We start from the raw sequence: 27,400 nt of genomic DNA, 5'->3' as shown, positions 1-27,400 counted from the left end.
CAGATGTCTGCCTGAATAACATCCATTCAAATGTAATCGAATGCCACGGCCTCCTAGCGTGAGACCTCAGTTGTTTTGTAGTTTTATGATCAGACCAAATCTTGCTTCTTCTTCTTCTTCTCCAAATGGTTTCATTTGTGTTTCTGCTGAGTTGCTTTTTCTACTCAGTTTCCTCAGTCAATAGACTCTTTTCACACGTCTTAGAAAATATGTTTAGACTCTTTCCACCGCGGTTTGTTATCGTTAATTAACCAGAAGTTTTTTCGGATCGTCTATGCAGGTAACAAACACTCACACAGGACCTGAACCTTCTTGTGCAAAGTACGTCAGTCATCAAAAATACTGAAATAACATTCTTTGAATACCTTGTGCAAATGAAAACAAGGATGGATTTTGGCCAAAGCCACTGCTGGTAGTAATAGAGTAATGTAAGAGTATTGAAAGGACCACCGCATATGCTAAGGAAACAGGAAATATGACCATGATTCAAGAATTATGCTATATATTAGGCGCAGATATTTGTTTTATCCTTACGTACATTCGAAAGGGATAAACAGAAGAAGGCCTCGCTGTTTCACTGAGCGCCTTCACATCTGGAATCGATAAGTTCCATTGTGCTGTCTGCTAAGCCCTCCAAAAAGCCAGAAAAAATGTCTTCCAGATGTTTTCTTCCCATTCGTGGTGGAACAGGGGACCATGAAAAAAAAAAATACTGTTGCATTTTTCAAAAGAAAATACACCATTCTGTCCTGGTTTTAGAGAAAATTCCTAATCGAATAACATCTGCAGGCTTATAGCTGAGTTTGTAAAAATAATAGCAGTGTGCCTTACGCTGCAGCGTAAGTAAGTGTGTTATCACTATCACCAGAACAATGATTGATAGCCTAAATGTTCCTTTTGATTATCCTGTTTCGTCACTCTTTCCACACCTCACTGGAGCCAGTACTTTCTCTCTCTATCCATCCTCTCTGTGGGTTCCTCCCCCTTCAGACATTGTTGACACGATCGCCTTGTAATTGTGAATTTTCTGCTTTTGTTATGTTGTTTACTTCTGTTTTGTCAATATTCAGTGATGTCCTGTATCAGTCTAGAAGCATTAGCAGAGTTTAATAGTGAATTTCGATGCTTTTAGTTGCACATGAACTATCCTCGTAAATCATTTCTAATGTTTTCATCCGCTCTTGTTGCTGCACCTTGGTGTCCATATATTGATTATGTGGACTCCGTACTGGGTTTCTCTGCAAGTGTTTATGGGTCATTGAGTTCACTGATGATGATGAAACTCCCTTGTGAGAAAACACTGCATATTTTGATTGACTCCTATCATTAGCGAAGAGGCGCAGCCCCTCAGTGAAGTGTTGGAAAATGTGCCACTTCGGTTTGGTGGGCCTTACTTGTGTGTGTCAGTCCTGGATTGTCCTTAACAAAGGGAAAAGTTTCACTATTGTGCAGGATTTCTGTTTATTAGATTCAGTTTCATTGTTTTTGTCAGTGTGTCGGTGCTGGAATAATGGTCGTCTCTGAATCTGGGTGAGAGGAAATGGTTCTGTAATGTCAGTGCTACAGGGCCTGCTTTTATCATGAGTTTCTCAGCAGTCTGCCTTCAAAACCAGATCTGCTGCGGAGAGACAGAATGAGGAAAAGGCCACAATTCAGTGAAAGATAAAACAGGCAAAGGGAAATAACATTGCTCATGGAGGTTAGAAAATAAAACTGAATGAAACTGGTGGAAAAGGAGGCAAAACTACAGAGGATGGAATTGGGAGAAGACATCACACATGAGCTTCAAAAGTACCATTCCTGTAGTTTCTTGCTGTAAATGAGCATTCAGAGGTGCACCGTGGAGTCTTGACTCAGTTTTTCCATCTTAGTCTGTGGTGGACGGCAGACAGTGATTTATCTTCACTGCTGTGAGCTGCAGTATGGAGACAGTGAAGTAAACCATCTGGTATTCCCCCTGTTAAAGCAATAAGAGTCCGACTAAAGCACAGAGCCTCAGAGTACACAAGAGAAGCTCTGGTCAGAAAACGTCTCTGTCCTCTGGATCATCTTTCAGGTCTGTGTGCTTGTGTTTTTGTGTGACAGCACGTCTGTAGGTGGAGGGGTACGGCTGATTTTGGGTGGATGTTTCTGAGGCTGTCTATGCATGTGCTTCTGTCCGACCTGCTTGTCATTCCTTGTGTTCCAGATTCATCTTGCTTGGTATTTCCTGTCGTTTAGTGGTTAGGAGCTGCGGTTAATCTTTGAATATCTCATGTCGAACGTCAGAATGAGTTGATCATGAAGGCGTGAGGTGTATAAACAAAAAGATCTCACTCTTCTCATTTCCTCCTCTGCCTCTTCCTCCCCGCTGCTGCTTTCACGTGCAGCTCTCAGCTCGGGTCACTGGGTCAGCGTCCCGAAAAGTCTGGATTAAAGCCGGCTGATAAAATGAAACTTAACTGATACTGGCATGTGAGGTCAGACATTTGCAGACATTTGCAGATGTCGGTGTCTTCCGGCACTGTCTTCAGTTGCCTTTGAGACTCAAAAAAACTCACCCTGTTGTAGCCACCTACTTTCACCTGGCTGCCATTCATACTTTCTCTTTGTTCAAAATAAAGCAGCAGATAGCATGATGGTTGCTGTTGCTAATGCTAATACTTTAGCATTAACTTTTTAACTTTTGCTAAACTGCACCTACTGTTGTCAGTTTATTGTAAGTTTACCTTGTCTTCAGCACTGCACGTGTGAGTATAATATATTGTACACTGGTGTAACTTAACAACCTTAATTTGAGTATTTATTTAATTTGAACTGCAAAGCTTACATGTAGAGGAGCAGCGATTGCCAAGAAGTCTCTCTGGCAGTGATTTGGTAGGTTTAATTAAGCTGAGGTGCAGGGGTGTGTGTGATCGCTTGCCATCTTGCTAACTGACATCCCATTCAGGTTTTTGCTGACATTAGTTCACTTGTGCGTTGCATGTCTGCAGTAGTGTAAGTTCTCTCACAGGATGTCCATGCAGTGTATATAATGTGTTCAATCTAGCAAGCGTAATGCCTGCAGTATGATTCCCAGGTCTGGTCACATGAAACCCAGAAGCAACAACTTAAGGTCAGTGTTGACAGAAGTGTGTCTTAAGGTTTTTTTTGTTGTCAGATTCTTGGACCTGACATCTTGATGATTTAGTATTTTGCAGGAAAACATGAACTCAAGGGGAAAAGATCAGAGGCACTATTTCACACTGCCAATGGCATCCTGTTAGGATTGATCAGGCCTTGTGTTAGCATCCAGGCATCTTATCATCTCAACTAAACAGTTTCCTTTGGGAAACCCTCCTGAAGCGAGCCTTTGCAACCTGTGCTCAGCAGTGGCCACAAATGGCAAATATGGTATAATGATAAATGGCTTAAAGGCGTAACAGTAGAGTCAGTTACATAGTAATGCCTAGCTAAATTAGCTAGCATGAGGTGGTGGTTATCCTTAACCAAATTAGGCTGTAGCTATAAATCTCTTGAATGTATGGAATTGAGCAAAGGCATGTTTATTGCTTATGAATTCCACTTAAGTCAGAGGAAGGATGTCTTACTTCTTCTTTTAAAAGTTACACAGTCTTGCTTTAAGTAATTAAAGTCAGGGCTTTAATTGTAACCTGCTGTACACACAGTGAGGCTCCATCTTGACAACAGTTGGCTTCAGTTTAGGTTTTATAACAGAATCAGGTGAAATAAAAAAACCTCTTACACCCTGCCTGTCTGTGATGCGCTCTAGGAGGGGGAAGTCTCTCATTGGGCATTCTTGTTTTCAGCTGTGCTGGTTTCCAAGAGAGGCAGGGTCCTCTTTATGGCTGCTAATTACTCCTTGTCCTCAGCGCCAGGTCAAGCATGTGCCAGGAGAGTCAGGCCTCACTTCAGGAAGGGCTAGAGGAGGAGGATAGGGGGCAGGGAAAGAGAGAAGAATGTTAATCTCCCCCCCATGAAAAAGTCCTAATTCACTGGTCCGGCACCCCTCCTCCTGTCAAATGAAATGGTGCCGTCTGGAGTCACTAAGTGTTGTTACAGAGTGTGTGTGTGTGTGTGTGTGTGTGTGTGTGTGTGTGCGCGCATTTGTGGAAATGGAGGATAGATGGATAGGTTAGGGGAATGGGATCCACCACAGTCTTGGCACTGAGCCAAGAGCAGGATTATGAATGCAGCACTCAAGCTACTGTTCAGAGAAAGAGAGAAAAAAGGTGAAAGAAAGAAAGTGTAGTGAGTTAGGGAGGGGAATATATTTGCAAAACCACATCATACCCCCTTTTCTCTGTAACAGTCAGTTGTAATGTAGTAAGTTTAACCACACATTTAAAAATAATTCACACTTGAACCATGTGCTTTTATGAATTCATTATCCTTTACTTTGCTGCAACCTCATCCAACCCATGTCTGACAAACAAACCCATAAAAGGCTGAAAACAAAGTTAACCGCTCCACTTTTAGCACATCACATCAAAGATGCAGCACTTTGCTGACTAATTTGTACATTACACTTACAAGTTTCTACCGGGCACATGGCTTGGGAAGAGCTAGCTGTGGGAGTAGAAGTGGATTCTTCATACCGCATCTATCTAAGAGTTTACCTTTCAGGAAAACAAGTTTTAAAACATTAAACCAGAGGGTTTGATAGCAAAACACACTCGTGTAGAGCCAAGAAGACAAGTTGGGCTTTGCAGTTTTCATAAACCAAGTCAAGACGGATTAATCCTGTGTGAACCTTTTAAGTCGTGAACCATACTTACACTTTAGGAACAGCCCAGCTCAGCCTATTTTCAATCCCCCTTTAGCGTGTTATGTCCTTGCTCTTGTCATGATGTTGTAAATGCATACTTGTGGACAGCAGAGATGTTTGAGCCTTACTGACATCTGGAATATTGCCCCGTTGTGTTGATGGTGGCAAAGTATGCTCAACACGAGGAGCAATGGAAAGAAGCTGTTTTTATTTACAGATGAAAAAACGCTTCCAAAGAGCTAAAGCTTAAAGGATACACTGTATTTACAGTATTACTTCTCTGTGTCATGTTTCATCCATGAAAGCAGCCGAAGAGCGACAGCAGACCGGCAAAGAGCAAATGTACACATGACCGTGTCATATAAACAGTTTGTGTGTATGTGTGGAGGACCTGCCTCTTGGATGTGAGGGCCTGTGGTCAGAGGGAAACTTATTTTTAGCATCCAGTGCCAGAGGTGTTGGTCCCCCGAGGGATCTGCCATGCTAAGTGGGTAAACATCTCAGCTTAACAAGGTGGGACTGAGACCCTTACCTGCGGCTTAGGATGTGGTCAGGACAGCTTCCGCTGGAAGGTCGACTGCCGGTGACAGAAATCCATGAATGAAGGTGTGTGAGAGTGCGTCAAACAGAGAGGGAAATAGAGCTGAGTTGTTTGTCTGACTGCCTTTTCTCACAGACTTTTTTTTTTGGCTTTTTGCATCAGGTGAGTTGCTTTTTTGGAAAAGACATTTAATGTTTCTCAGACTTTATGATAGATCTGTTCTGTTTTAGCTGGTGTTTGGATAGAGATAAATCCTGCTATCCTTCCCCCGTCCTCTTTTCCTCTAAGCTGCTAATTGGCCCTCTCCACCTGGCTCACCTCCAGGTGACCCAGCAGAGGCCCTGTGGTTGCATTTAGATCCATCAGGGGATCTAAAACCTTGGATGAACAAACTAATACAACAGATGCCGCATTAGGAAAAAGGAAATTGGAAAATAGAAATGAGAGAGTGGAACAGTTTGATGACATAGGAGGCTGATTGATGGAAGGAAAGAGAGGTTAACAGGTATGGAATGAGGGCAGCATCCTGATGACAATTGTTTCCTTCTCAAAAAGCGGCTGATCTTCATGGGATTACTTTGTGTCAGTGTGGATTAGGAAAAGAAACAGCGGGGGTCGTGACACAGTTAGCATGGACTGGATGCTCCTCACGGACTCCCCCTTTTTTCTTCTTTGCCTGCGGTGCTGAGCTGGCTGTTATTATGATGTTGTTATTGTTATTGTGACAGCCATATTGTTATGATGCACTGTGAGCCTATGCTGCTTCTGCCTCAAGGAACTACTTTGAATCATTTATCACAGTTGTTGTGTGTTGTTTTCTAAACCAGGGGTGTCCAGACTTTTCCCTTGGAGTGCCAAGACTGAAACCTATTGGTGGGCCACAGGCCAAAAGCAAACACCTATTGTATTGTTAAGCTGCAAACTGGTACTAGGATCCCAAATTCCCTTAATTGAGTGACTTCCTGTGCAAAGTGTCACTGTACTTGCTGTTTTCAGCTTATGAAAAATAATTAAAAATTAGCGATCCTGCAAATTTAAAGACAAGTTTGGCATCAGCCACTGGTGGTGTTTATGTGTTTGTGCTAAAAGCAAAAAAAAAAAAGCATCTCAAGCACAAAGTGACGTGAAATGAGAGCTTATTTATTGACGTTTTGAGTACTTTAGCACTTAAATGAGAATTCCAGGGAGGGAAGTAAGTTTATTCATTGATTATATGAGGTAAGATGTGGAGTGAGTGTTTGTACCTGTCACCACCAGCGTCTCCAACAGCAGGGCATGTCCAAGGTTAAGTCCATATAAGGAAGCGGGGAGGCTTGTGTGTGGTAGGATGAGGCTACATGAACATGAATGAAGAGGAGATGGAAAAGGGAGGCCATGGCTGGTTGGTCGTAACAGTCTGAGAATCACAGAGAAACCCCCACATGAACATGATCAACTTAGTTTAATCTGACATGTGAGCTCCGTCATTCAGACAGTGGTCGCTGTGTGTAAGCGGAGGACAGACAGGTTATTTCCATGCCTTGTATGGGCTCCTTCTGTGCAGCCGACAGTGATCGATTGATTTATTTCCCAAGGGACGATGTGCTGTTGAATGTTGGCAGGTTAGAGGGAATTACTGTAGTGTTGAAGCAGACTGTTGAGGCTTTTACAGGGAACATTTGTGGCCGTCTGAGAAATGTGCAGAAACTGTGAGCTTTGCCTTTGGTCTACCATGGCCCTTGTTAAAAACAGTATTAAATGAAAATGCTTTATATGCCAGTTTATGTGTCACTTACTTCTCTCATATGAGGGGCTGAGAAACAATAGCTCCCTGTGTCTGTCTCACTGAAGCTGACTTTGGATTTAAGGAAGCCCTAGCAGGATTTTCTGGTTGTTAAAATCCTGTATGAAGTTTGTCTGATGGATGGTAAATTTATGCAACTTATACACTGCAAGAATGTAGTGAAAAGAAAAGATTTAGCAGTATTTTTTCCTGATAAATGCCGACTACACCATTATAAAACATGTAGGGATTGTTTTCTAATAATTGCACCACATCTCTCAGCCAGCCTCAGCCAGCTAGACCGAGTTATAAACAGTTTGCCCCCTCCCAAAAAAAAAACAGAGTTATAAAATTTTAGCAATTGTCTGCAATATAAACTCAACAAACTCTCGTAAAGGTTTGTATGTTTAATATTTAATATGTTTATGTTGACAGTTATAAACCATTTTTACAAGAAGTTTGTTTTGTCGCCATGGTTAACGAATGCATTAAACAGCTTCAGTGCTAAGATGTAAATGCTGTAATTAAGCAGATATGATGTCATCATGCTGTCCTGGGTGCTTGTTAGTTCTACACCCCTGAACCCTTCATTTCATAATAATTCAATCCTGTCTGTCCCCTGAATCAGTCTCTTTGCTTTAATGCTCTATCCTCTGACCCTGCTGACATTTATTCATCTTTTCAGACATTTATTGTAAGGATTTGCATCATGTGCATCACATATCGTATGATCAGCTCTCACCATCTCCCACTTGTAGGCCAGTAAGTGACTGCGATGTAGAACACAGCTTTTGATTAATGACAGAACTACACTTGCCATCACTTTGACATTCTGACATATTATTAGACTGTTGAAGAGCTCTGAGAGACGAGCTCATTAAATGAACCTCTGTCATCATGGTGAATGATAGACATCTTCTGGCCGGTGGCTGAGTTTCTGTCTGTCTCTTCATTATGAGTTGATGACAGACAAAGCTGTCTTTTTGTTTAGACCCTTCAGCTACTTAGAGGCTCTGTCTTTTGTGGTATGCACTTCAGGAATATGAGTGTATGTAGTTATCTTTTTGACATGTGTAAATGCTGGCCTAGGTGGGTTTTGAAACAGATGGGTGTGGTGCTTGGATTTATATATTCCTCTCAGATAAGCTGCTATTACAGATCCACCTAATATGTCCCCCAAGTCAGAATCACCTTCTGCAGGGTTCCACATTCACAATGTGTAAAAACACAATTACAGACCTCGGACTGGATAATAGTCTTCCTCAAAGACAGGAAGAGTGGGCTGGCTGAGACAGAGATATAAAGGGTGAGATGAGATGAGAACATCCTGATTAGGAAGTCGCCACACACCAAATGTATCTGACTCATATTTTGTCCTCAGAACTGTCTGCATGGACTTGTTCCAGACTGCTGTGTGTATTATTGAGTGTTTAAACAGGTATAAACTGTTATAAAGTGTGTTTGGGTTACTTCATTTGCTGAGTAATGGAAACAAGTTCAACTCCATGACTGATGTCTATGCTGCAAGCTGATGTGTGTGAGACTGTGCTTTGTATTTGTTTGGCACATGCTCTGTAAATCAAGAACTTTAGATGAACTTTTGATCTTGGATAGTCTCAGCCTGCTTTCTCGGGTCTTTGTCTTGTTGATAATAAGATAACGTGGGCAGCATGCATAAAGACTCCAGCTGATGAGGAGGAAGGGTTTTTTTTTTTTCCATCATCACTGCACAGCTGTGCACAAACACGTGCAGCCAAAGCTTAAATGGAGATCTCTGTTTAAGAATGTCGAGTTGTTTTTTTTAATTGATCTGCGCTGCACGTGAGCCATGTGTAATGACATCCAGCTGGAGGTTGTTGCAGGGTAACGCAGAACGTACAAACACACTCACTCCGCCCATTCCCCTTTCCACCTTTCCCAGCATCCCTTTCACTCTCAGATGGATGGGGCTATTGAAAGGTTTTTTTTTTCTGAACGGTGTGTGTGGTCTTTGTAGCCTGACACTAGGACTGCTGTACCTGTGTGTGTGTGTGTGTGTGTGTGTGGGTGTGGGTTGCCTTTGACTCTCCACACTCACATAACAACAACCTGTCTTTGTTTTATTTCTTGAACTCCTATGCCATAAAATCCGTCTGTTGTCCTCTGTTTGGTTTGCTTCCTCACTTTAGTGTTTGCCCTCCTCTAAACCGCTCTGACAGCCCTTGTCTTTATGTAAGGTCCCTGTTATAAGGTCCCTATAGACATGACCCAATGTCCTTTGCTGTCCACATCTTTGCTGGGATTTGGCTGCATGCTAATGGGTGTCATTGCGCAGCTCGTTGTGTGTACATCTGGCTGCAGGAACAGCTGTTTGTCCTGGGTGGTTTTGGCATGCGTGGATGCGGTCCAGGGTCAAACCCCATGTCACATTGTTCTGACCCAGTGTACTTCTGTGGTGGCCTGGTTACAGCCGGGACGACTGGCCTGAAAGTGTGCTAATTGCATGGTTGTGGCCAAAGGGAGGCAGCGGTAGATTTAGCTTCGCAGGGAAATAGATGGAAGGATGGGTTTTGCTGCTCTAACCCATGATCATGGTGATCTATAAATGGGCATATCTCTGTTTAGCGCCTAAATGGATAACAGAAATCTTCTCCGAACCACAACAGTGAGATCTCCTGCTGAGTAACTAGAGCTTCTGAGTCAGCAAAAGACAAAAAATAGAGAGAATGGTCAAAAGATTGGCCATAATTAAGGCTTATTTGATATGCAGAAATTCTGGGATTTTTAAAAGGTTGTATCTATATATGCTTTGTATAAACAATATGATATACGGGCTGTAAATTTGGCAACGTGTACTCTGGAGTTTGGGCAAATGTTGAGGCAATTTAAGTGCTATTTCAACCCGTTTTTAAAAATATCTAACATCCTTCTTTCGTCTGTGTCTCTTTTTCCTCTCTGTAGCGGAACCAGCAGACCTCTTGAAGATTTTAGATTTTCACAATTTACCTGAGGGTGTTACAAAAACAACGGGTTTCTGCTCACATAGGCGGTCAACACAAGGACCCGATGTGGCTTACAGAGTATCCAAAGATGCCCAGCTCAGCGCCCCCACCAAACAGCTGTATCCAGGTGAGTATCTGACTCAAGACACACAGTGTTTCGCTCCCTCTTTATTGTTTCTGTCCAGACATCAAACAAACCAGCTCATTTTTCCATACTACACTACAGATGTTATAGCTTCTCCAAGATCTTAAGCTCATCAAGGTGTCTCTGCTCCACAGTCTTGCCATCTTCTCAGCTCTATGACCTTTCACCTCACATCATAGTAAACTGGGATTACAACATTTAAACATAGCTGGAAAGCAGTTTGTATTTGCTCCCACCTCCTGTTCCTTTCACTGCCCTCATGGCAGCAGTAGTTTTTTGGCTCCTCTAACTTCATTATTTATGTCAACTCTATATTTGGTTTATGAGCTCTTATGCCTGCTGTTTCTTCTTGCACTCCCTGTAAAGTTGTTTACGCCATCATAAGACATACACTGCATGTCTACAGCTTTTACTGTAAGAGTTGTACTTGTAAAGAAATGAGAGCTGTCTAGCACATCTGGACACTTCTGGTAACTGGGTTAGTCCAGTTGCTGAGTCACACACATGAAATGTTGAGTGAAATCTCGGGATAAATAAAGATAATGCATGTTAATTCACCCCCCTTGAAAACACACACCAGATGCATGAGAAAACCAGCCCTGTAATATTTGATTTGGTAGGAGGAGCCGGACGATGGAAAAGCAGTGAAAATAGGGGTGGCAGAGGGGAGGGAAGTCTGGGGTTCCACTTTAGCCTTGTTCTATTGTGCTGACGTGGCTTTGGGTTACTGCTCTATGGTGTGCTGCAGTAGTACTTTCCTCTCTCTCCTCCCTCTCCGGCAATCTTTCCTCACTTTCCTCCCTCCTTCTCTCTCTTTATTTTCCCTCAAGCGCCATAATTTTTCCCTCTATCATTTCTCCTAGACTGCTGCTGCCTTGCAGTGTTTTTTTGTCCCTTTGTATTTCATCTAAACTCTGTCTGGTGAGACATGCTAAGCTGCTTTTCTGTGTGCTTTTTTTTTTTTTTTTTTTTTACTGTACCGAAATTCAAAACCATAATTCTGTGACCGAGACAACCAGTTTCTGAAATTATTGTGATTGGTTTTCCCTGCAGCTTAAAGATATAAAAAGCCAAAAAAAAAAAAAAAGAGCAGTGATGTGGTTCAGATGCAGAAAAGAGGGAGAAATAATAACCCTTCCTGTGAGCAAAGCTCCCACAAAGCTTAGATTGGATGACAGCCCCATTCATGGTCCTCTGAGACATTGCATTGGCCTTAGTGGACCTTTGATCCATGTCATGGCTCTTCTTTGGGGCTTAAAGCAGAGCCACAGGGATCCTATGGCCCACATGCCCTATCATGCTCTCCAATCAAACAAATACTGTTCACTTTGAAGCTCTATGACAGCAGAGCCCATATGAGTCTCTGTTTAGATACACATGCTATAATTATACACATGCTACTCTGGATCATCCAAAATAACAGTCCACATAAAACAAACCCACTTGGAGGAGTTCATAACAGGCACCACACAGTCTTAAGGTGCAAACAGAATAACTAGCTGTCTGTGGCTCAAAGGACTTAAAATCTAGTCGCTTTGCCATTAAGAGGATGTACAGCTAATATATTCCAGAAGGCAGCTAAACTTGTGAGATCATTCTATCCACCTCTTTTTTCCCTATAACTAAGTTTGCTACTGAATTATGACTTTGGCCTGAAGCCTGGAGGCACAATTTTCCTGAATTATCAACCCAGCATCCTGCCTCCTAAAGGTAAAAAAATGCCACGTATAGAAAAGAAAAGCATGCAAACACGCTTGTTTTGTTATGACTGTAATGTTGGCAATGAAAACCACAGTAGCTCTGATTGGGAACACACTGGCCTGCGACCCCATAACCACAGACAGTCTGTGATGATGTGTTGGAAAAGAGCGAGTGCAGACATGCAATCATTAGGCAAACATGTGGAAGGGATGATTCATTTGAAACTACTGAGGCACTGAAAACAGAAGCGGCCTTTCTTACCTTTATTATGTGAATGAGAAGTGAAGAAACAGGCAATGAAGCCGTCTGCCCTACTTAACTTTTATACCCAACACTTCCCTCCTCTCAACAGTCTGACCTCATCTAGTTACTCGTTATTAAATAGCATCTATGAATGCCTATGCACAAATTCAAATCACCCCATGTCTGTGTGTTTGCCATCATGGACGCTCAGCATGAACACAGCAGTAAGGACAGAATGATGCAATGGCTCTTACATTGTGTCTGAATGGGGTAAGCCGTCATACTTGTGGTCTGGACTTCTGTGGCTCGATGGCACTGGCCATTCGGTGAAGGCCCTCTGTGGCGGCCTGCAGTGAGATTCAGATGGCTAAGCTAAGATCACACGCTGTAAAAGCGATAGTGGTGATTGACATATTCTATTAACTTCATAAAGCCTTAAGCAATATTGACTGTACACATGGCGTGGCACTTTGCCTGTGTTTATTACCTTAAGTGTTTCCTCATTTAAGTAGAAACACACTTTTATTTTAAGAATCAGTTAAGATTGCATAGACCAAAACGCACATATCCGATAACCATTTTATTATCAGTTCTTACAGCTCCTTTAAACTCCACAGCTTTAGTCACATGGTGTTACTGGGGCCTTGAACCTCATGCACTTGTATCTTTTCCCACCTTTCCATTAGAGCTACGTACATTCAGGGTCACGCGCATTCATCCTCCTCCTTTTTGCTGTCTTTGTCCACGATTCTTCCTTTTTTTTTGCGCACAGGCGGACAGGTACACTTGTTGTCTCTGCAGCAATGCGCAGTCCCACTGGAATGCTGCTTGTCTCATACAGGAGGAGGGATTTGGACACGGTGATGACTGAATGACCAATTACAGGACACAAGACTTTCTACCCCATTTACCTGCTTGTATGCACACTGACAGATGGTTGAGAGAATCAGTCAAAGTGCTGGCAGAACTCAAGCTCCTCCCTGACTTTTGAGGCATTCTTAGAGATTCTGTAAATTTGGTAAATGAAGACAAATAATTGAGGTGTAGATGTCAAATGCCACCGGGGTGAAACTGGAGACAGGTTGGCAAACCGCTCTCTCCGTCTCCTGTAACTTGTAAGTAAGACCTCCCTCCAACTCAAATGCTGTAGTTCACCCACCGTCAAAATAAAAGGCAGCTTTAATTGGTTATTTAATCTGGAGGAAATTGTTGGGTTGTGCCTGATTGGCTGGTTGAGATGTCTGGGGTTGTCTTTGAGTCTCCCAGACTTTTTCAGTCAGACACTGATGGTGGTGCTGCCAGTGTAAACTCCCAGGACTTCTGGCACCACAGCCTTTCCATTCCCACCATGTCCACACACACACACACACACACACACACACACACACACACACACACACCACACGCACAGACTAAATGAGGAATGAGGTATCTCTCATCTGGTGGCCTGAAGTAGTGGTTTGAAAGACACATTCCAGAGAAACTCGAGCTTTTCTGAACGCCCCCCCACTTTGCCGTGAGGTCCTGAGGAGAGAGTGATCATTTAACCTTTTTCCTCTTTTTTTTTTGTGCTAACCTTCTTTCACTCGCCTCTTCTAAGCGTTATGAGGGAGGTTCCCTCAGGCCATCTCAGTCCTTGCAGTGATGGCAGGGAGGACAGAACACGCTGCATAAACACGAACCCGCAAATGAGAAATCTCGCTGTGCAAATGCTACTTCAGTTCTATTCAGGGACAAGTTTAACTCTGTCCTCCAAGAATAATACATTGAATTTTCAAATTAGTCATTCTCATTTCTTTCCTCGCCCGCACCCCGCCTCTTCTCCTGGTGTCCCTTTCACCCCTCAGCTGACCCTTGACCTCCACACAAACAGCCTGTCCTGAGCCAGCGCTGAGTCATTGTCTCTGTGAGCAGACGTTGCTCATGCAACAGGATGTGGTGACAGACTCTCATCTGGTTTCTTGTCTTTGATATTTCCCACCTTCCTTTTTTGCATCGTAACACTTTCATTTCAGACTATTTTGCCCTCTAAAGTCTTAATGCATCTGTCACCAAACTCCTCCATATGAGGTTTTTGAAGGGTTGTCTGTCTCTTCTCCTTCTTTCTTATGTTCTCTCTCTCCTGCTGTCTGCCTTACACCATCCTGTCGAAGCATCTGTCAATTAAAGCAGTGTTTCTCATATGATGCCAAGCTGAATTCCTGAGGGAGCACACTGCCAAGACATGTGCTCTCCGCATGATGTGATTAGATGCCTGGCATTAATGAAGGAATCATAGAAAAAGGCAGGAAGACAAGACGGCAAACAGACAACCATATGCTGACAACGAAGGTGAAAGATAATATAAAAAATAAAGACTACAATGACTGGATGTCGATGGTAGATTTGTTTCTGAGGCTTATCTACTTTTTTCTTCTCTCCTTTTTCGCCATCTCTTTCTAACCTCAGGTTTCCACACCGCATTCCCTCTGAGGCGTCTTTCTCTCCACGGCTTCTGATTGGCCATTCAAACCGTAGTCACTCCAATTTAGCATTTTCCAGCCTGTCTGCTGTTATTCTGAAAATGGTGGCAGAGTGAGGGGGTTTGATGGTTGCACGAGGTGCTACAAAACCGCTGCAGCCACAGACCCTGCCTCTCTTTTCCGGTCGTCTGGAAATCTGTGCTCTGCACATACTGAACAGCAAGGATCTGCCACTTGAGTCCAAGTGGTTTTTTGCTTATGTTTAAACATAATCCAGATAGCTGGTTTCGCATAACAGCAGTGGTTTCAATATAGTCAGATTCCCTCTGTTTTTTTTTTTCCACACTAAAAGATCAAAAATCTCTCCTTGCCTCAAGTGGAGTCTGACCTCTACGTTTGCGAGCAACTGTCTCCTCAGATGGTTGGAAAGGCCGCCCTCTTTCTGGGGTCCTGAGAACACCCCACTAAGGGAATGTGTCTGGCAGATGTGCCTCACACTTCAGCAAAATGGAGGAAATAGTTGAGGCTGCACCAGTGGAACCACGCAGAAGGAGGCAAACACCTCTTTTTTATGTCTGTTTCTGCACCTTTTCTGTGTTTGAATACCAGATTATGATTGGTATTTCCATTTCCACATTTAAGCGCTTTTAACTCTTTCTCCTATGAAATATTTCTTGCTCCCCTTTCCTCATTTCCAACCCAGAGCGTCCCAGCGTCTGTTAGATCGATCAGCTGTGGGAGACGAGAGAAGTGGAAAGGAGGGGTTTGAAGGACAGTTTGACAAAGTCTCCCAGGATCACATGCTTTTGTCATTAAGCTCCTCATCCTGTGCTGCGCTGGAAATGCTCCACTTTGTGCTTCTGCTTCTAGCTTTCGTTTTTTCCTCCGACCGGCCTCTAGTCTGCCAGCCATCCCTTTCACATGAATCCTATCCTGTTACATTTTGGGCACTACACAAATCGATGATGTTTCCTTTCAGCCTGTCTTCCCGATTCTTCCAATTTAAACTATCTTTGTCTGTTTTTGTAACGTTTCTTTCCATTAGAAGTAGCAGCAATAACTTTTATACTCCCTCTTGACACAAAGAGCACAGTCTCCTAAAATAATAATGAGCTTACAACATTCTGAACTCAAACATAGTATTTCATTCCTCTGATGATGATGAATGGTTGCTGCTACTTAAAACTCTCCAAAACTGTTCTCTGTGTGTCCAACCCACCATCCGTCCTGCCAGGTGATGCATTCCCGGAGGACTTTTCCATCTTGGCTACAGTGAAGCCTAAGAAGGGCAGCCAGTCCTTCCTGTTGTCTGTGTACAATGAACAAGGCATCCAGCAGCTCGGACTGGAAGTGGGCCGCTCTCCCGTGTTCCTGTACGAGGACCACACAGGCAAACCCAGCCCGGAGGACTACCCCCTGTTCAGAGGGGTCAACCTAGCTGACGGAAAGTAGGTGCACTCGTTTACTCGATGAACATCCATCAATCTCTCGCCACAATTGCACAGTGCGCTTATAAAAACCTGTATCTGCTTTTTATTTATGCATCTTCCCCTCTAATTTAAGTCCAGGTGAATGTAGGCTTTGATGGCGGTTTAGTTTGTCAAGCAGCACCTGGCCCAGGTGTTCCCTTTGCAGTGGATTTGTTAGCAACATTTCCCAGTGTTCAATGGGGATCGTCTGCATTTAATCCTTTACACTTAATGTGGATTCCAGTGTCCTCAAACGTGGACCTTCTGCTTCCAAGCACAGTGTAGAGTTCTATTTGTATAACCCCCGAATAAGGATTTAAGAAAAGAGTAAACTGGGATTCTGTTTCACTCCAGAAAACAGAGCGGGATATATTTGAATTTGAACGAGGGGCCAAACACAAAAGGGCTCCCAGCAGTGTGTTAGTAGTGTGTTAGTGGGCAGCGTGTAATCCAGTAGGTGTGTGAATTAACTTCACCTCCTCTTTCAGATGGCATCGAGTGGCCATCAGTGTGCACAAGCAGACCATCACCCTCATTCTGGACTGTAAAAAGAAGACCACCCAGAAGCTGCTCCGAAGCCCCCACCCCATCATCGATACCAAGGGAATTGTAGTGTTTGGAACTAGAATACTTGATGAAGAAGTCTTTGAGGTAGGCACTGTACTCTGACTCCTAATCTAAATGTTTTCATAGTATTACTCTAGAATTTCTTAAATTATGGCACCGCTTATGGCAGTTTTCTCAGTGTCATTCGCACCAGATGCACTGATTTATAGGTTTGACATCTGATGAATTTTGCATCTCCCATTACGTTCTTTTTTTAAAGCCATGCTAAACATGTCTGCACACCACCAGACACCACGCCAGCTACGCTTTGATTTAAAGTCCTCAAGCAAATGAGATAAAAGCAAATGTGATTCTTCATCCTAACTGCAGCACAGGCACATGTGGCTGTGGTGCGAATGATGATCGTGCCCAGTCCCCATTCTGCGGGTCATGGTGCACGGGATGGGGACTGTGGTGGTGGCCACATCCTCTGTAGATGTGCACATTCAGCATGTTGAGCCCCTGACATCTGATCCTCCAACCTCTGCCACCCACCCATACACACGCACACCATCGCAAATCAAATTTAATTTAAGGTGTCATATATTCCACATCTTCCACACAAAAACATAATGTCCCGAATTCTGTTCTGTGTCCAACTATGCCGCATCTGTTGTTGCTATTTTGAAGTTTTGCCTCATTGTGGCTACTATGCCGTAAGAAGCTTTAAGTCAAAATGTTATATTTCTGTTTGTGGTTTCATGTCTGTATTTTCAGTGGGCTGCAGCAGTTTTGTTTACAGAGGTTTTTACCAAGTGGTGACAGGTTTTCATTATTAGAACGAGGGCTTTACTACTTCCTTCCTCCTCTTTTTGTCTGTACACTCTTTGTGGCTGGAGATGAAAGATTAATGTTAATCTGACAACTGACAGGAAACCTTTTGGGCTTTATAATACCCAGATACCTGATGTGCATCACCACATTCACAAAATACTTCTTGCTTTCAGCTAGTGTAAAGAATTCATTTGGACGAGCGCAGTGCCTGTCCAAAACATGCCTGTTCAGAAAGAACCGAGATTGCTTCGCCTCCAGTCTTGCTTTTTGCAACTTTCTTGAGAATCACTCATCCGAAGAACTTCACATTTGGTACTTTGCTTCTTTGGGTCCTGAGCAATGCACCTGCCACGACACAGTCGACACTCCAGCACGTTCACAGCTCCATCAAAAGTGAACTTATTGAATAGTGATGTCCAGGACACAATTAGGACTGGGCATTTCAAGCAAAAACAGTGTTCAACAAAGCAAATATGGGATAATCAACAGGTATTTGGGACCAGGCTATTTCTGCGAGTTAAAGCGTTAAAGTGATGTCACTGCTGCTGTAAATGATTGAGTTTACACGTAAAAGATAATCTCTATCTGTAGATCTGCAGATGAATGTAGAATCTTTCGGAAAGGGACAAGAGTTTGGTATCAGAAGCGTTCTGGTTTCCATTTGTAGTTGTTTGTAGTCCAAGTACTAATGGCCAATCACGTTTGAGCAGGCTTTGGTTGCATGTATCTAAACGGTGTGGAGAGCCAAAGAGGTGGAACTCATTAGCTGAAATGCAATGTGGTAGGACATGTAAGTTAAATTTTTATTAGCTTTTTTTAGCCGAAATCTCTCAAGTTGCTAATTGGACTGTAAACCGTGACTGCCGTAGGAAAGAGGAAGTCTTGACCTGAATATTCGTTATCCAGATATCCGCTGGGGACGTTGGAAACCCCGAAACATTCGCTGTTACCCCCAAGTGCTAAATCGTTGTCAGATGATAGCCAATGGGTTCTATACATACAGACTCCTTCCATTTTAGTCCGATGGTGCCTAAAACAGGCTTTTGTGTGGATATTTGTGGCTGTTAAACATGACCCCTGTGAGGGACACACACACACACACACACACACACAGAGGCACAAGGAATAGTGTTGTCTTTGTCCCGTCAGAGTTGTGCTTGTTTAAAGGGGGATTAGTCTGTGAGGCTGAGGCCCTCAATAATAATTAGTAACAGAGGCTGACTGATGTGACTGATGCTGAGCCAGCTGAACTTTAACCTCACTGCTGCTCAGCGAGAACAGACAAAAAGAATGAAATATGACATCACTGCCCCCCCACAATCCCGAAAGTTGGTCTGTGAAACCATAGGGGGGACAGAAATATGACGGGACATAAAGCTAAAGCTGAAACAGTCAAAACCGTTAATCACAGCCTCGCAAACCAAAGCCAGAGTTCTGCATTTCAAGAAAATACATATAGTCTGAAGTGTACTGTACACGTGTACATTTTGTTTCCATAAGAGTGTTCGATGTGGTGAAACAGGGGAGTACGGCGCTGTTTTCTATTACATAGATTACGTTCTTTCTAGTTTCAAGAGAAGTTGTTGACTTGAGCTGTTTAATGAGGCATAAATGCAGATGTTTTTGGTGTGTGTTCGTGTATGCGTGTTCTAGCTCTGATTTCCCCTAATGGCCGCTAGTAAATTCCTCCAGTTGCCAATAAGATGACTGCATTTATACGCTACAGTTGCAGTTCTGCTGTGATTTTATTATTGCCCGTGGCGTGCTCATCATGAAGATTGAGGCAGATACAGGTCTAAAGTCTCACCCGCCTATCAGAACGGCGGTAACAGTCCGCTGGTTACCGTGGGAACAGACAGATATTTTGTGAGAGATGTTAAAAGCCCTCCTGCTGTGAGTCTGCCAGTTGGGAGACAGGACAGGCTCCAGTGCGTGCAGAAAATGGAAAATATGCCACATAGTTTCCAAATTATGCTCAGGCCGCGCTCCTTTCCTCCTCTTACTCCCTTCTCCCCTCTGTAGTTCAGCCTGATCCCGTGTTGACTTTTGCCAGAGTCAGTTACCACCAAGAGGTGTTGAGCACGAAAACACAAGAAAACGTATTTGATTTCACGGCAGTCCAATTAATTCAGTTGACTCAAGAGGCTGCAATTTCCAGTCAGTCTCTTTAGAAAAACAGCGTGTAAAAGGGGAAATAACACGAAAGAGCAGCAGCACTTTTGAACTGTCGGTCTGCGAGAGCTGTTTTAGACAGCACCAACATGATTGAAATGAAGTTTTCATTTAGATTCGCAGTACATTTCTGTGCATCGCGAGGAAGACTGCTAAGACAGAATTTCCTGTAAAAATAAAAACCGTTGAAAAGGTTAAAAAAATCAAAGACAAACTTAAACGCAGCGGCGAGGAGGGACAGATAATCAGGCTCATCACACCCCTTTGAATTACAGTTAATGGTGCGTGTCTTTTGCCTGTAGAGGTCTTCAGAGGAGCTTAAGCCTTTTCTTTACATACAGCATTCAGGAGGTAAGTAGTACTTACTGTATGCTGAGGTGGTTTGTGGTTTGGTTTCTGACATGGTTATTGTGGTCACAGAGAGAGCGTCTACCCTCTATAAGTACCAGAATGTTTTTTTTGGTTTTAGTAGCTTGTGTAAGAGGACTGTAGCGTGTGCCAGTGAAGACTCTGAAGGTGATTAAGGTGATGATTACGTAAGAAGACAGGTATTTCACCTGGTATTCAGTGCTCGTCTGTTGCAAATGAAATAGTCATCAGTCCCTCATAATGACTGTAATGTACATGCTGAAATCAGTCATTAAGTCCTTATCTTTAGCAAATCCAGCTAACGACTTTCAGCTGTGTTTGTCTTCATGACTGTAAGGCTATGCATGTTAAGAGCATGTGTGTATTTCCAGTGAATTTTAATTTTTGTTGTTCAGAAAGTAGGGCCCGCATGACAGAGTCCATCTGCAGAGACTGTCCCCTGATGTCCATGTTCACTGTTGTTTCCCAGTGAGTGTGCCAAGAAAAACCGAGATGATTTAATGCCCATCCCTTGGCTCAAGTAGCTTTCATTGAAATAAATGGCTGCAGTTGGTTTGAGGGATCACAAACCGGACAGACAGACCGCTTGGCCTCACTCAGAGGTAATCGGCGGGGGGGCTTTGAGTGACTCGAAGTAGCCGATTTGGAGCAGCAGTTCCTGTCTGGCCTCCACTGTTGCAGCCAAGGTGGACTGAAGGCATCCTCGCGCACATCCTCGCAGTATGGATGTGCGTGATCATATAATGTTTTTGTCACAGAAAGACTTTGGCGTATTAGAGAGTTGGAGCAGACTAGATCAGAAGGAAGCTTTAGTGTCAAGAAAACACGATGTTCAGGATTGAGAGCGTGCGGAGGGACGGGGGAGCTGGAGCAGTAGGTTCGGCCAGTGGAGCCAAAATTTTTGGGTCATACTCTGGAAAGAATGAGGAGCTCTCTCCCCGCTGATGTCAGTCTTGGAACAGCAGCCATACCACATGACATCATCCAGAGGTTTCCTTGGTATCCGCTGATAGGCTGTCCTGAGCTGATGGTCTGAATGTGTGTGGGTGGGCTGTGATAAGTTGGAGAGGATAGGTAAGAAAGCGTGATGGGCTTCAGAACAAGAGGATTGAGGTTAAGATATACTGAAATAGAGGATTAGAGGTGGAATGAGTGAAAGGCAATATGATAAGAGGAAGAGGAGCAGGGGAGGGGTAGGAGGCCTGTAATAGGGCTGGGATAAAGCGAGATGTGGGGCTCCCATGGTGCAACAAGAGCCAGGAAAAAGTAGTAAATAGTGCAACGCATGAGCTTGATGCTCGTTAAGAGCTTTAATATTGTGATGGCATGATGAGTTTTACACATCCTGTTTCCTCATCCTTACCTCAGGACCTTTCTCTGGTTTTTCTGACGGTTGTTCAGCACCCCTTCTTTACAGTCCTCATACTTCAGTCATTTAAGTTAAAGGTGTATTCACCTGTAGAGGTACTCCTGATTTATGACAGAGGGTGCAAGTTTATACCACTTTCCATATCTCCAGTAGATTTTCTACATTCAGAATCTGATTTAAGCCCATTTTGGCCCAGTTTCTGGAGTAGTAGTAAAATTAGTTTTGCTGTTGCTGCCAGGCTTTGACCAGGCGTCTGTTTTGTTCTTTGTTATTAGCTGCTCTCAGGAGCTCTTGTAAAGCTTTTGAATCAGTGGCTCCACAGTTCAACTCTTTTCACAAATGTACCAGGACTCCTTGATTTCTGTTGTAAAAATCTTTCTAGGTGTCGAACAACAGTTACAGGTCTACTTGGGATGGTAAATGGATGGCTAATGGCTTCTCTCCTGGAGCCCCATTACAGGAGACTTGGACATTTGATGCCCCACTTGGGTCTTCATGGTACACAAATGTGAAGGGGCACTTTGATACTTTTTCCACAAAGCACTAAAATGTATCTTGGTGCAGCAGATCTGATCTCTGAAGTGGACAGCTCTGAAAAGCCATGTAAGTGGTCTTCTGAGTGAAGTTACTCATTGTTCAGGATGCGTTGAGGTTAGATCACTAAAGCTACATTCACACGTGTGACCGCAAATCAGTCCTTGACACTTAAAACCACCCAAACATAGTTGACTTACATTCAACAAACAATTCATACGTACATAAAGAAAGGTACAGAGAATCTACCTCTGTCTGTTTATTTTGTGTTTAGGTCTGTTTGAGATGTTTAGCTTATTCTCATTGATTTAAATGGGGCAGACAAAATAATAGCAACACCTGTCAGTACAGTGTAATCAATACAATTCAACATCACCACAAACTGCAACCTTCAAAATGATCAAGTTTCAAGTTTTTGGAGCATTAGTCATCACTCATTATGGATAATTACAGATTGAAGTAGAGATCGCACTGCTGTGTATTTCACTGTGTAATAATGGAACCATAATGGTATATTGTGGTGTGCTGTTGTTGAGAAGGATAAACCTTAAAACACCAACAAAGATTTTCCAAGGTGTATTAAATCCTAACATTCACCTGGCCAACAAAAGGCTAAAAAAAACTGCTGTAGTCTGGTTTGTCTACATTATCTTGTCCAACGTATATCTTGTCCTCCACCATTATCAGAGCACACTACTTCTACACAGTTCAGGCTGAGGAATGGGATGTAGACTTCAGTAACTCCAGGGAAGATGAAGTTTCCAGCATGGATAATTAAGAGAATTTCCCTAACTCATGTCAGATGTTTGTCTTTCGCCCCCTTATTCCCTCTGTTATTCCTTTACTGTGTCAGCAAGCACTGAAGTGTGCCCTCAGCACTTTTTTTATGTAGGTTTCAGCAAATGGCCAAGTCAAACACTCAGAATCTACGTCTGCTAGGTGAGGTGAGACGCTCTGGTTTCCACTACCCCGCATCAACGGGAAATGGGAATATGGCTGCCCAAAGTCCTCAGAGACGTGGAATTAAAATCTTATACAGAAGGGAGTGTGATGGGGGCTGGGTCGCTGAGGAGTGAAATGATGGAGAGGCTTAGGTGGGATCCAAAAACAGGACAACGGTAAAGAGGTGAGGGAATGGTTAAGGTGCTGTGTAGTGGATAAGTGGGGTGGCAGACGGGCCTGTTGCTCTTGGCAGCTGCTCTGAGCGTTGGGATTGAGCTACAGTCTGGAGGGGAAAGTGTATGTGAGTGAAACTGTGCTTGATGTCTGGTAATGTTTTTCATCTGCAAATTTGTTGCAGTGAAATTTATGTATGTCTGTATATGCTATGTAGACAATGTCTATCTAGTTTGTTTGTGTATCCGTGAGCATTTTTATGTGTGCGTCCACGTTGATTTATGGCCTGTGTGCGGCGCGCTGACCTCTGCAATGTGTTGTTTGGTTTTTGTGGTCAGGTTGGAGTATGCCCAGGCGCTGGGACTGTCAGTGTGCTGGTGTGGGCTGGCAGTGGGACCCAAGGCCTGGCTCAGACCTCAGGGGTGACTGTGTAAATACTTTGTGAAAGGAGCTCGCCTTAAAATGCGGCCAGAGCGTGGACCTCCCAGGGTCTTATCCTGTTCCGTGGGGCCCTCCCACCCATTTTCCTTTGCTAACGTATGACCAGTAAAGTGATGAGAAACTGCTCTTGGGTTTTGCTTCTTTAAGCTGTTCACTTGTGAGGCGCATAAAGGTAAACAGAGTCATTATCAGGTGTCCCTGGGGATATGAAGAAAATAATGAGCATTGGTTTGTGTTGTTTATTTCATGCTATGCCACTCTAACTAAAGAATAAGTGCAAATTTCATGGGACGCTGAGCCCAGGGCCCCTAAACTGATCAGCAGGGGGTCGCCTGACATCACCTCAAGACCTTACTCTAATCAAAATAAGCCTTCACCTCATGTTTGAAGTATGTGTGTATAAGAAAAGATGATTGTGTTGCGTTTTAGCCGCTTGTGTGTACACAGTTTACCCCATGCATTAGCTGTCCGCGGCGATATGCCGAAACTGCACCAATACTGCTTTCATCCCGTGCAGAAGAGGGAACACAATGAACTCGGTCCACCCTGCATGATTGTGGGTCAGGTTCAGATGGAGACAAATGTTTGGCTTCATGCTCATTAGAGCACTCTCCTGCCCCCACCTGGACACAGCCAGAACATCCAATGGGGATGAATGTGTGGGGGCCCAAACTGGGTGAGGTTTGGGAATGAAAGCCAAAAAGTTGATGTGCTTTTAGCAAATAAAAAGCAGAAAGAATAGATTAATCTTAATGTTTTTAAGTGTCATTGATCAGCCTGGATTTGTTCGTTTTCAGTAATCTAGCAGTAAGCTGCAGCACTGTAATCACTCATGGAGTCATGTGCATGTTTTGTGTGTGCGTGCGAGTGTCTTCTACAGTTTCTTTAACATGAAGTATGTGAAGTCAGCACGGCCATTGCTCACAGCCACAGGCGATGGCTTTTCCACCGAAGCTCGACATGCGGAGAGCGTTGGCCAGGAGAAGAGTCGTATTTCAGCTGAGTCCAGGGAGATGCTGACAGCGGCAGCCCTGTTATTGTCTGAAAATTCTGCCTTAAGCACCACTCTGATGTGCCACATGATGCTCCACGGTGAAAAATGTCACCGTCCCTTCTCAAATAGGAGAGATGATTGCATGTCTTTTATGGTTCCCCCAGGGGTTTGGGTGGGATTGTATAATTTCAGGGTTTTTTCCTCCTCTGGTGAGCTCTGTCTGGGTGTGGGATTGGTGGCACTTGCGTGTCTGCGTTTGCACGTGTTACTGTATGTTAATCGTTTTATATTATATTATTACAGTCTGCTTTCGTGTCTCGGATCACCATCTGTTGATGTGACTTTTGAGGTGTGAGGAATAAGCTGTAATTTCCTGTTCCTGTCTTTTTTAAGTGTTTGGTTAACCAGTCAGCCTTATTGAATTCGGAATCCCTGACTCTGCACATGTAGTACTTACAGTGCACTTTCCTGTCATCAAATTATGGAGAGGTAGCCGCCACATACAGTGCTGGAGTAAATATCTCACACTTTAACGTGCTGCTGGACTGAATTGACCATTCAGCGCCAGAATACTAAATGAGAATTTTGGCATTAGCATACAGCTGGAGTACAGTATAGGAATATTTACTGCTTCCCTACATCTGTAGAACAGCAGCTTATATAACATTTGGCAGCGGAATGTGTCGGGCGACGTGTGGTGAAAAGAGCAGCTTTGGCTCAAAGAAAAGGAAATCAGAACCAGCTTTAGTGGTTGTCACGGTGGATCAAGACTTTGACAATAGTTCTACTGTGAAGGTGTACAGTTTTCATGGGAATGCATGTACCACATGCCTTTTATATCAGGGCCGAAAAAATTTATGTGTAAAGATGGAGGAGGAAAAGGAAATGAGCCAGCATCCTTTTGTGATGTAGCTTCCCATCATTGTTTATATCTGAAATAAATATGAACAAGCATTATTAGACACCAATTAAAAAAAAAAGTTGGGACACTGTGTCAAACATACTCAATTGAAAACAGCACGAAGTCAATATATTTAATGTTTTACCTCAAATATCTGCTTATTCTGAATTTGATCCCAGCAACACATTTCAAACAAGTTGGGACAGGAGCAACAAAAGACTGGGAAGGTTGTGGAATGCTCCAGAAACACCTGTTTGGAACCTTCCACAGGTAAACAGGTGGATTTGCATATCGTCCTCAGTAGCTGTAGAGGAGAAAATAACCCCTGATGATGTCATAGTGTTGTCATCAGGTTTACCTTGGAGTGGAATTAACACATTTATAACAGAGAGATTGTGTTACAAATTGGTGTGAAGGTTGATTGACATTTCAGTTTTAAGTTGCTAGACTGCCCCTCTCAGTGAAAAATGTTTGTTTCCAATATCTCCTTGCCTGTCCATCTGCGTTTGGTTTTGTGCAGTGCTCGGTGCCTGGCTCCCTTTTTTATAGTCCAGAACTTTTAACACAGAATAAAACTTCAGACAGCTGGCACCGCTCGTGCTGAATGGGCCAACGCCACTCAGCTCAGGTCCGCATTCCCTGTCCAGCTTCTTCTCATCCTTTGTTCCCTCTCACTTGTCTTTGGCTGTAGTTAGTACAATCGAATGCAGCCCTCAGCTTTTCCAGCCTCAGTAAGATCATTTTAACAGGACACTTCTCTTGCTAGGCATGCACACGCCTCTTTCTTTCTGTGTGTACATGTCACACATCATTAAACACATTCTGCCACAGTGCTCTCAGTGCTGCGGGGATGTTCTCATTAATGCTTAGATGTATGATTAAGTATCTCATCTTGGTACAATTACACCACTTGTGGTCAGGATCTACCCTGACATTCCTTTGGCCGCGCTTGGTGATGGAGAGAAAGAGTGTTGGGGAAAAGAAAAAGAAAAGCCGAAGAATGGCATGTGAATAGGAAAGCAGTTGCAGCGCTCCAGACGGCAGGGCTGTTTTGTCATACAGAGGGCTTATTCCTTACTGAATGTGACCTCATTTCAAACACTGAATTCCCATCATCCCCTTTCAGCGCAGCTGTGACACACAGTATTGCCAGGATGAGGGAGAGACAGACTGTCAACCTGATAGCAAGTCAGGGCTCTGTACGGATCCTGGCTTTTGACAAATGGCTCGGAGGTAGCCATTTGAAAGTTTCCTGGGAGCTCCGAGTTCATTGCTGAGAGAGCTGTGTAATGGCTACTCCAGTCTTTCTGTCCTGGAGGAAGTACTGGGATTTGTTTTCCTGCATCCACCATAAACCCCACTGATAGTGTAAGCCAAGGACGGAGCAGGAAACATCATCTTGTGGGGTGTTTTGCGAGGGTTGTTAAAGGATCCGAGACAGGGTGTTCTGTGTGGTATGTTCGAGTGTAGCAGCGCTCCTTAGTGAACTGTCACTGGTTAGACCACAAATGCAATCCATTTATGTTTGTCAGAAAAGAGAGCCATCCATGGAGAATTTAAGCTGGAGAGACATGTTGAGGGATTTCAGATTTCTGGCAATTGGACATAATTAAAAACACTTCATCCTCTGCGGTGGTTCGTTCCCATAGTTGCGTCGCTTCGTGATTCTCACAACCCCCCCAAAATTTGTTTCAGCTAAGTTGACATTGTGTTTGATCGATGTGGCATGACATCACTGGGTTTGGAAGTGTGATTAGGACATGTTTGGAGAGATACAATACAGCCTTTTGGTGCCATATGCATTCTGTTCAGAAACATGTGGCAAACACACACACCCAGCTCCCTATGTAGCCTGGGGATCCTTCTGAGCCTCGTCTTTTTTTCCCTCTTGCTCCGTCTCGCTCCTTTTCTATCAATCTCTTCTGTTCTGTCTCTTTTTTGAGTTTTCTCTTTCTATAAATCTCTCACTTCTGCTATATGCACAGACTCCTTTAAGTCAAATGGCTCAGCTCTGTAACTGCAGGTCTGTTCATGTTCAACATGTTGCACATGCTAAGTTGATCCATTCATGTT

At 43.5% G+C, this 27,400-nt stretch overlaps 1 protein-coding gene across 2 annotated transcripts in view; it reads left to right on the top strand.

Moving 5' to 3' along the window:
- col5a1 (procollagen, type V, alpha 1) overlaps positions 1 to 27,400 on the top strand; it is a 72,075-nt gene that overhangs the window by 3,654 nt on the left and 41,021 nt on the right. For both annotated transcript variants that reach the window (XM_076757846.1, XM_076757845.1), the window contains exons 2-4: positions 9,991 to 10,158; positions 15,817 to 16,030; positions 16,540 to 16,702. In XM_076757846.1, coding sequence (XP_076613961.1) covers positions 9,991 to 10,158; positions 15,817 to 16,030; positions 16,540 to 16,702 — 545 coding nt within the window. The remainder of the gene's footprint in view (positions 1 to 9,990; positions 10,159 to 15,816; positions 16,031 to 16,539; positions 16,703 to 27,400) is intronic.

The sequence above is a fragment of the Chaetodon auriga genome, chromosome 19 (assembly GCF_051107435.1).
Source record: "Chaetodon auriga isolate fChaAug3 chromosome 19, fChaAug3.hap1, whole genome shotgun sequence".
In the NCBI taxonomy this organism is placed as follows: Eukaryota; Metazoa; Chordata; class Actinopteri; order Chaetodontiformes; family Chaetodontidae; genus Chaetodon; species Chaetodon auriga.
Note: the sequence above shows the minus strand (reverse complement) of the source record. Positions and strands in the feature narration are given on the sequence as shown.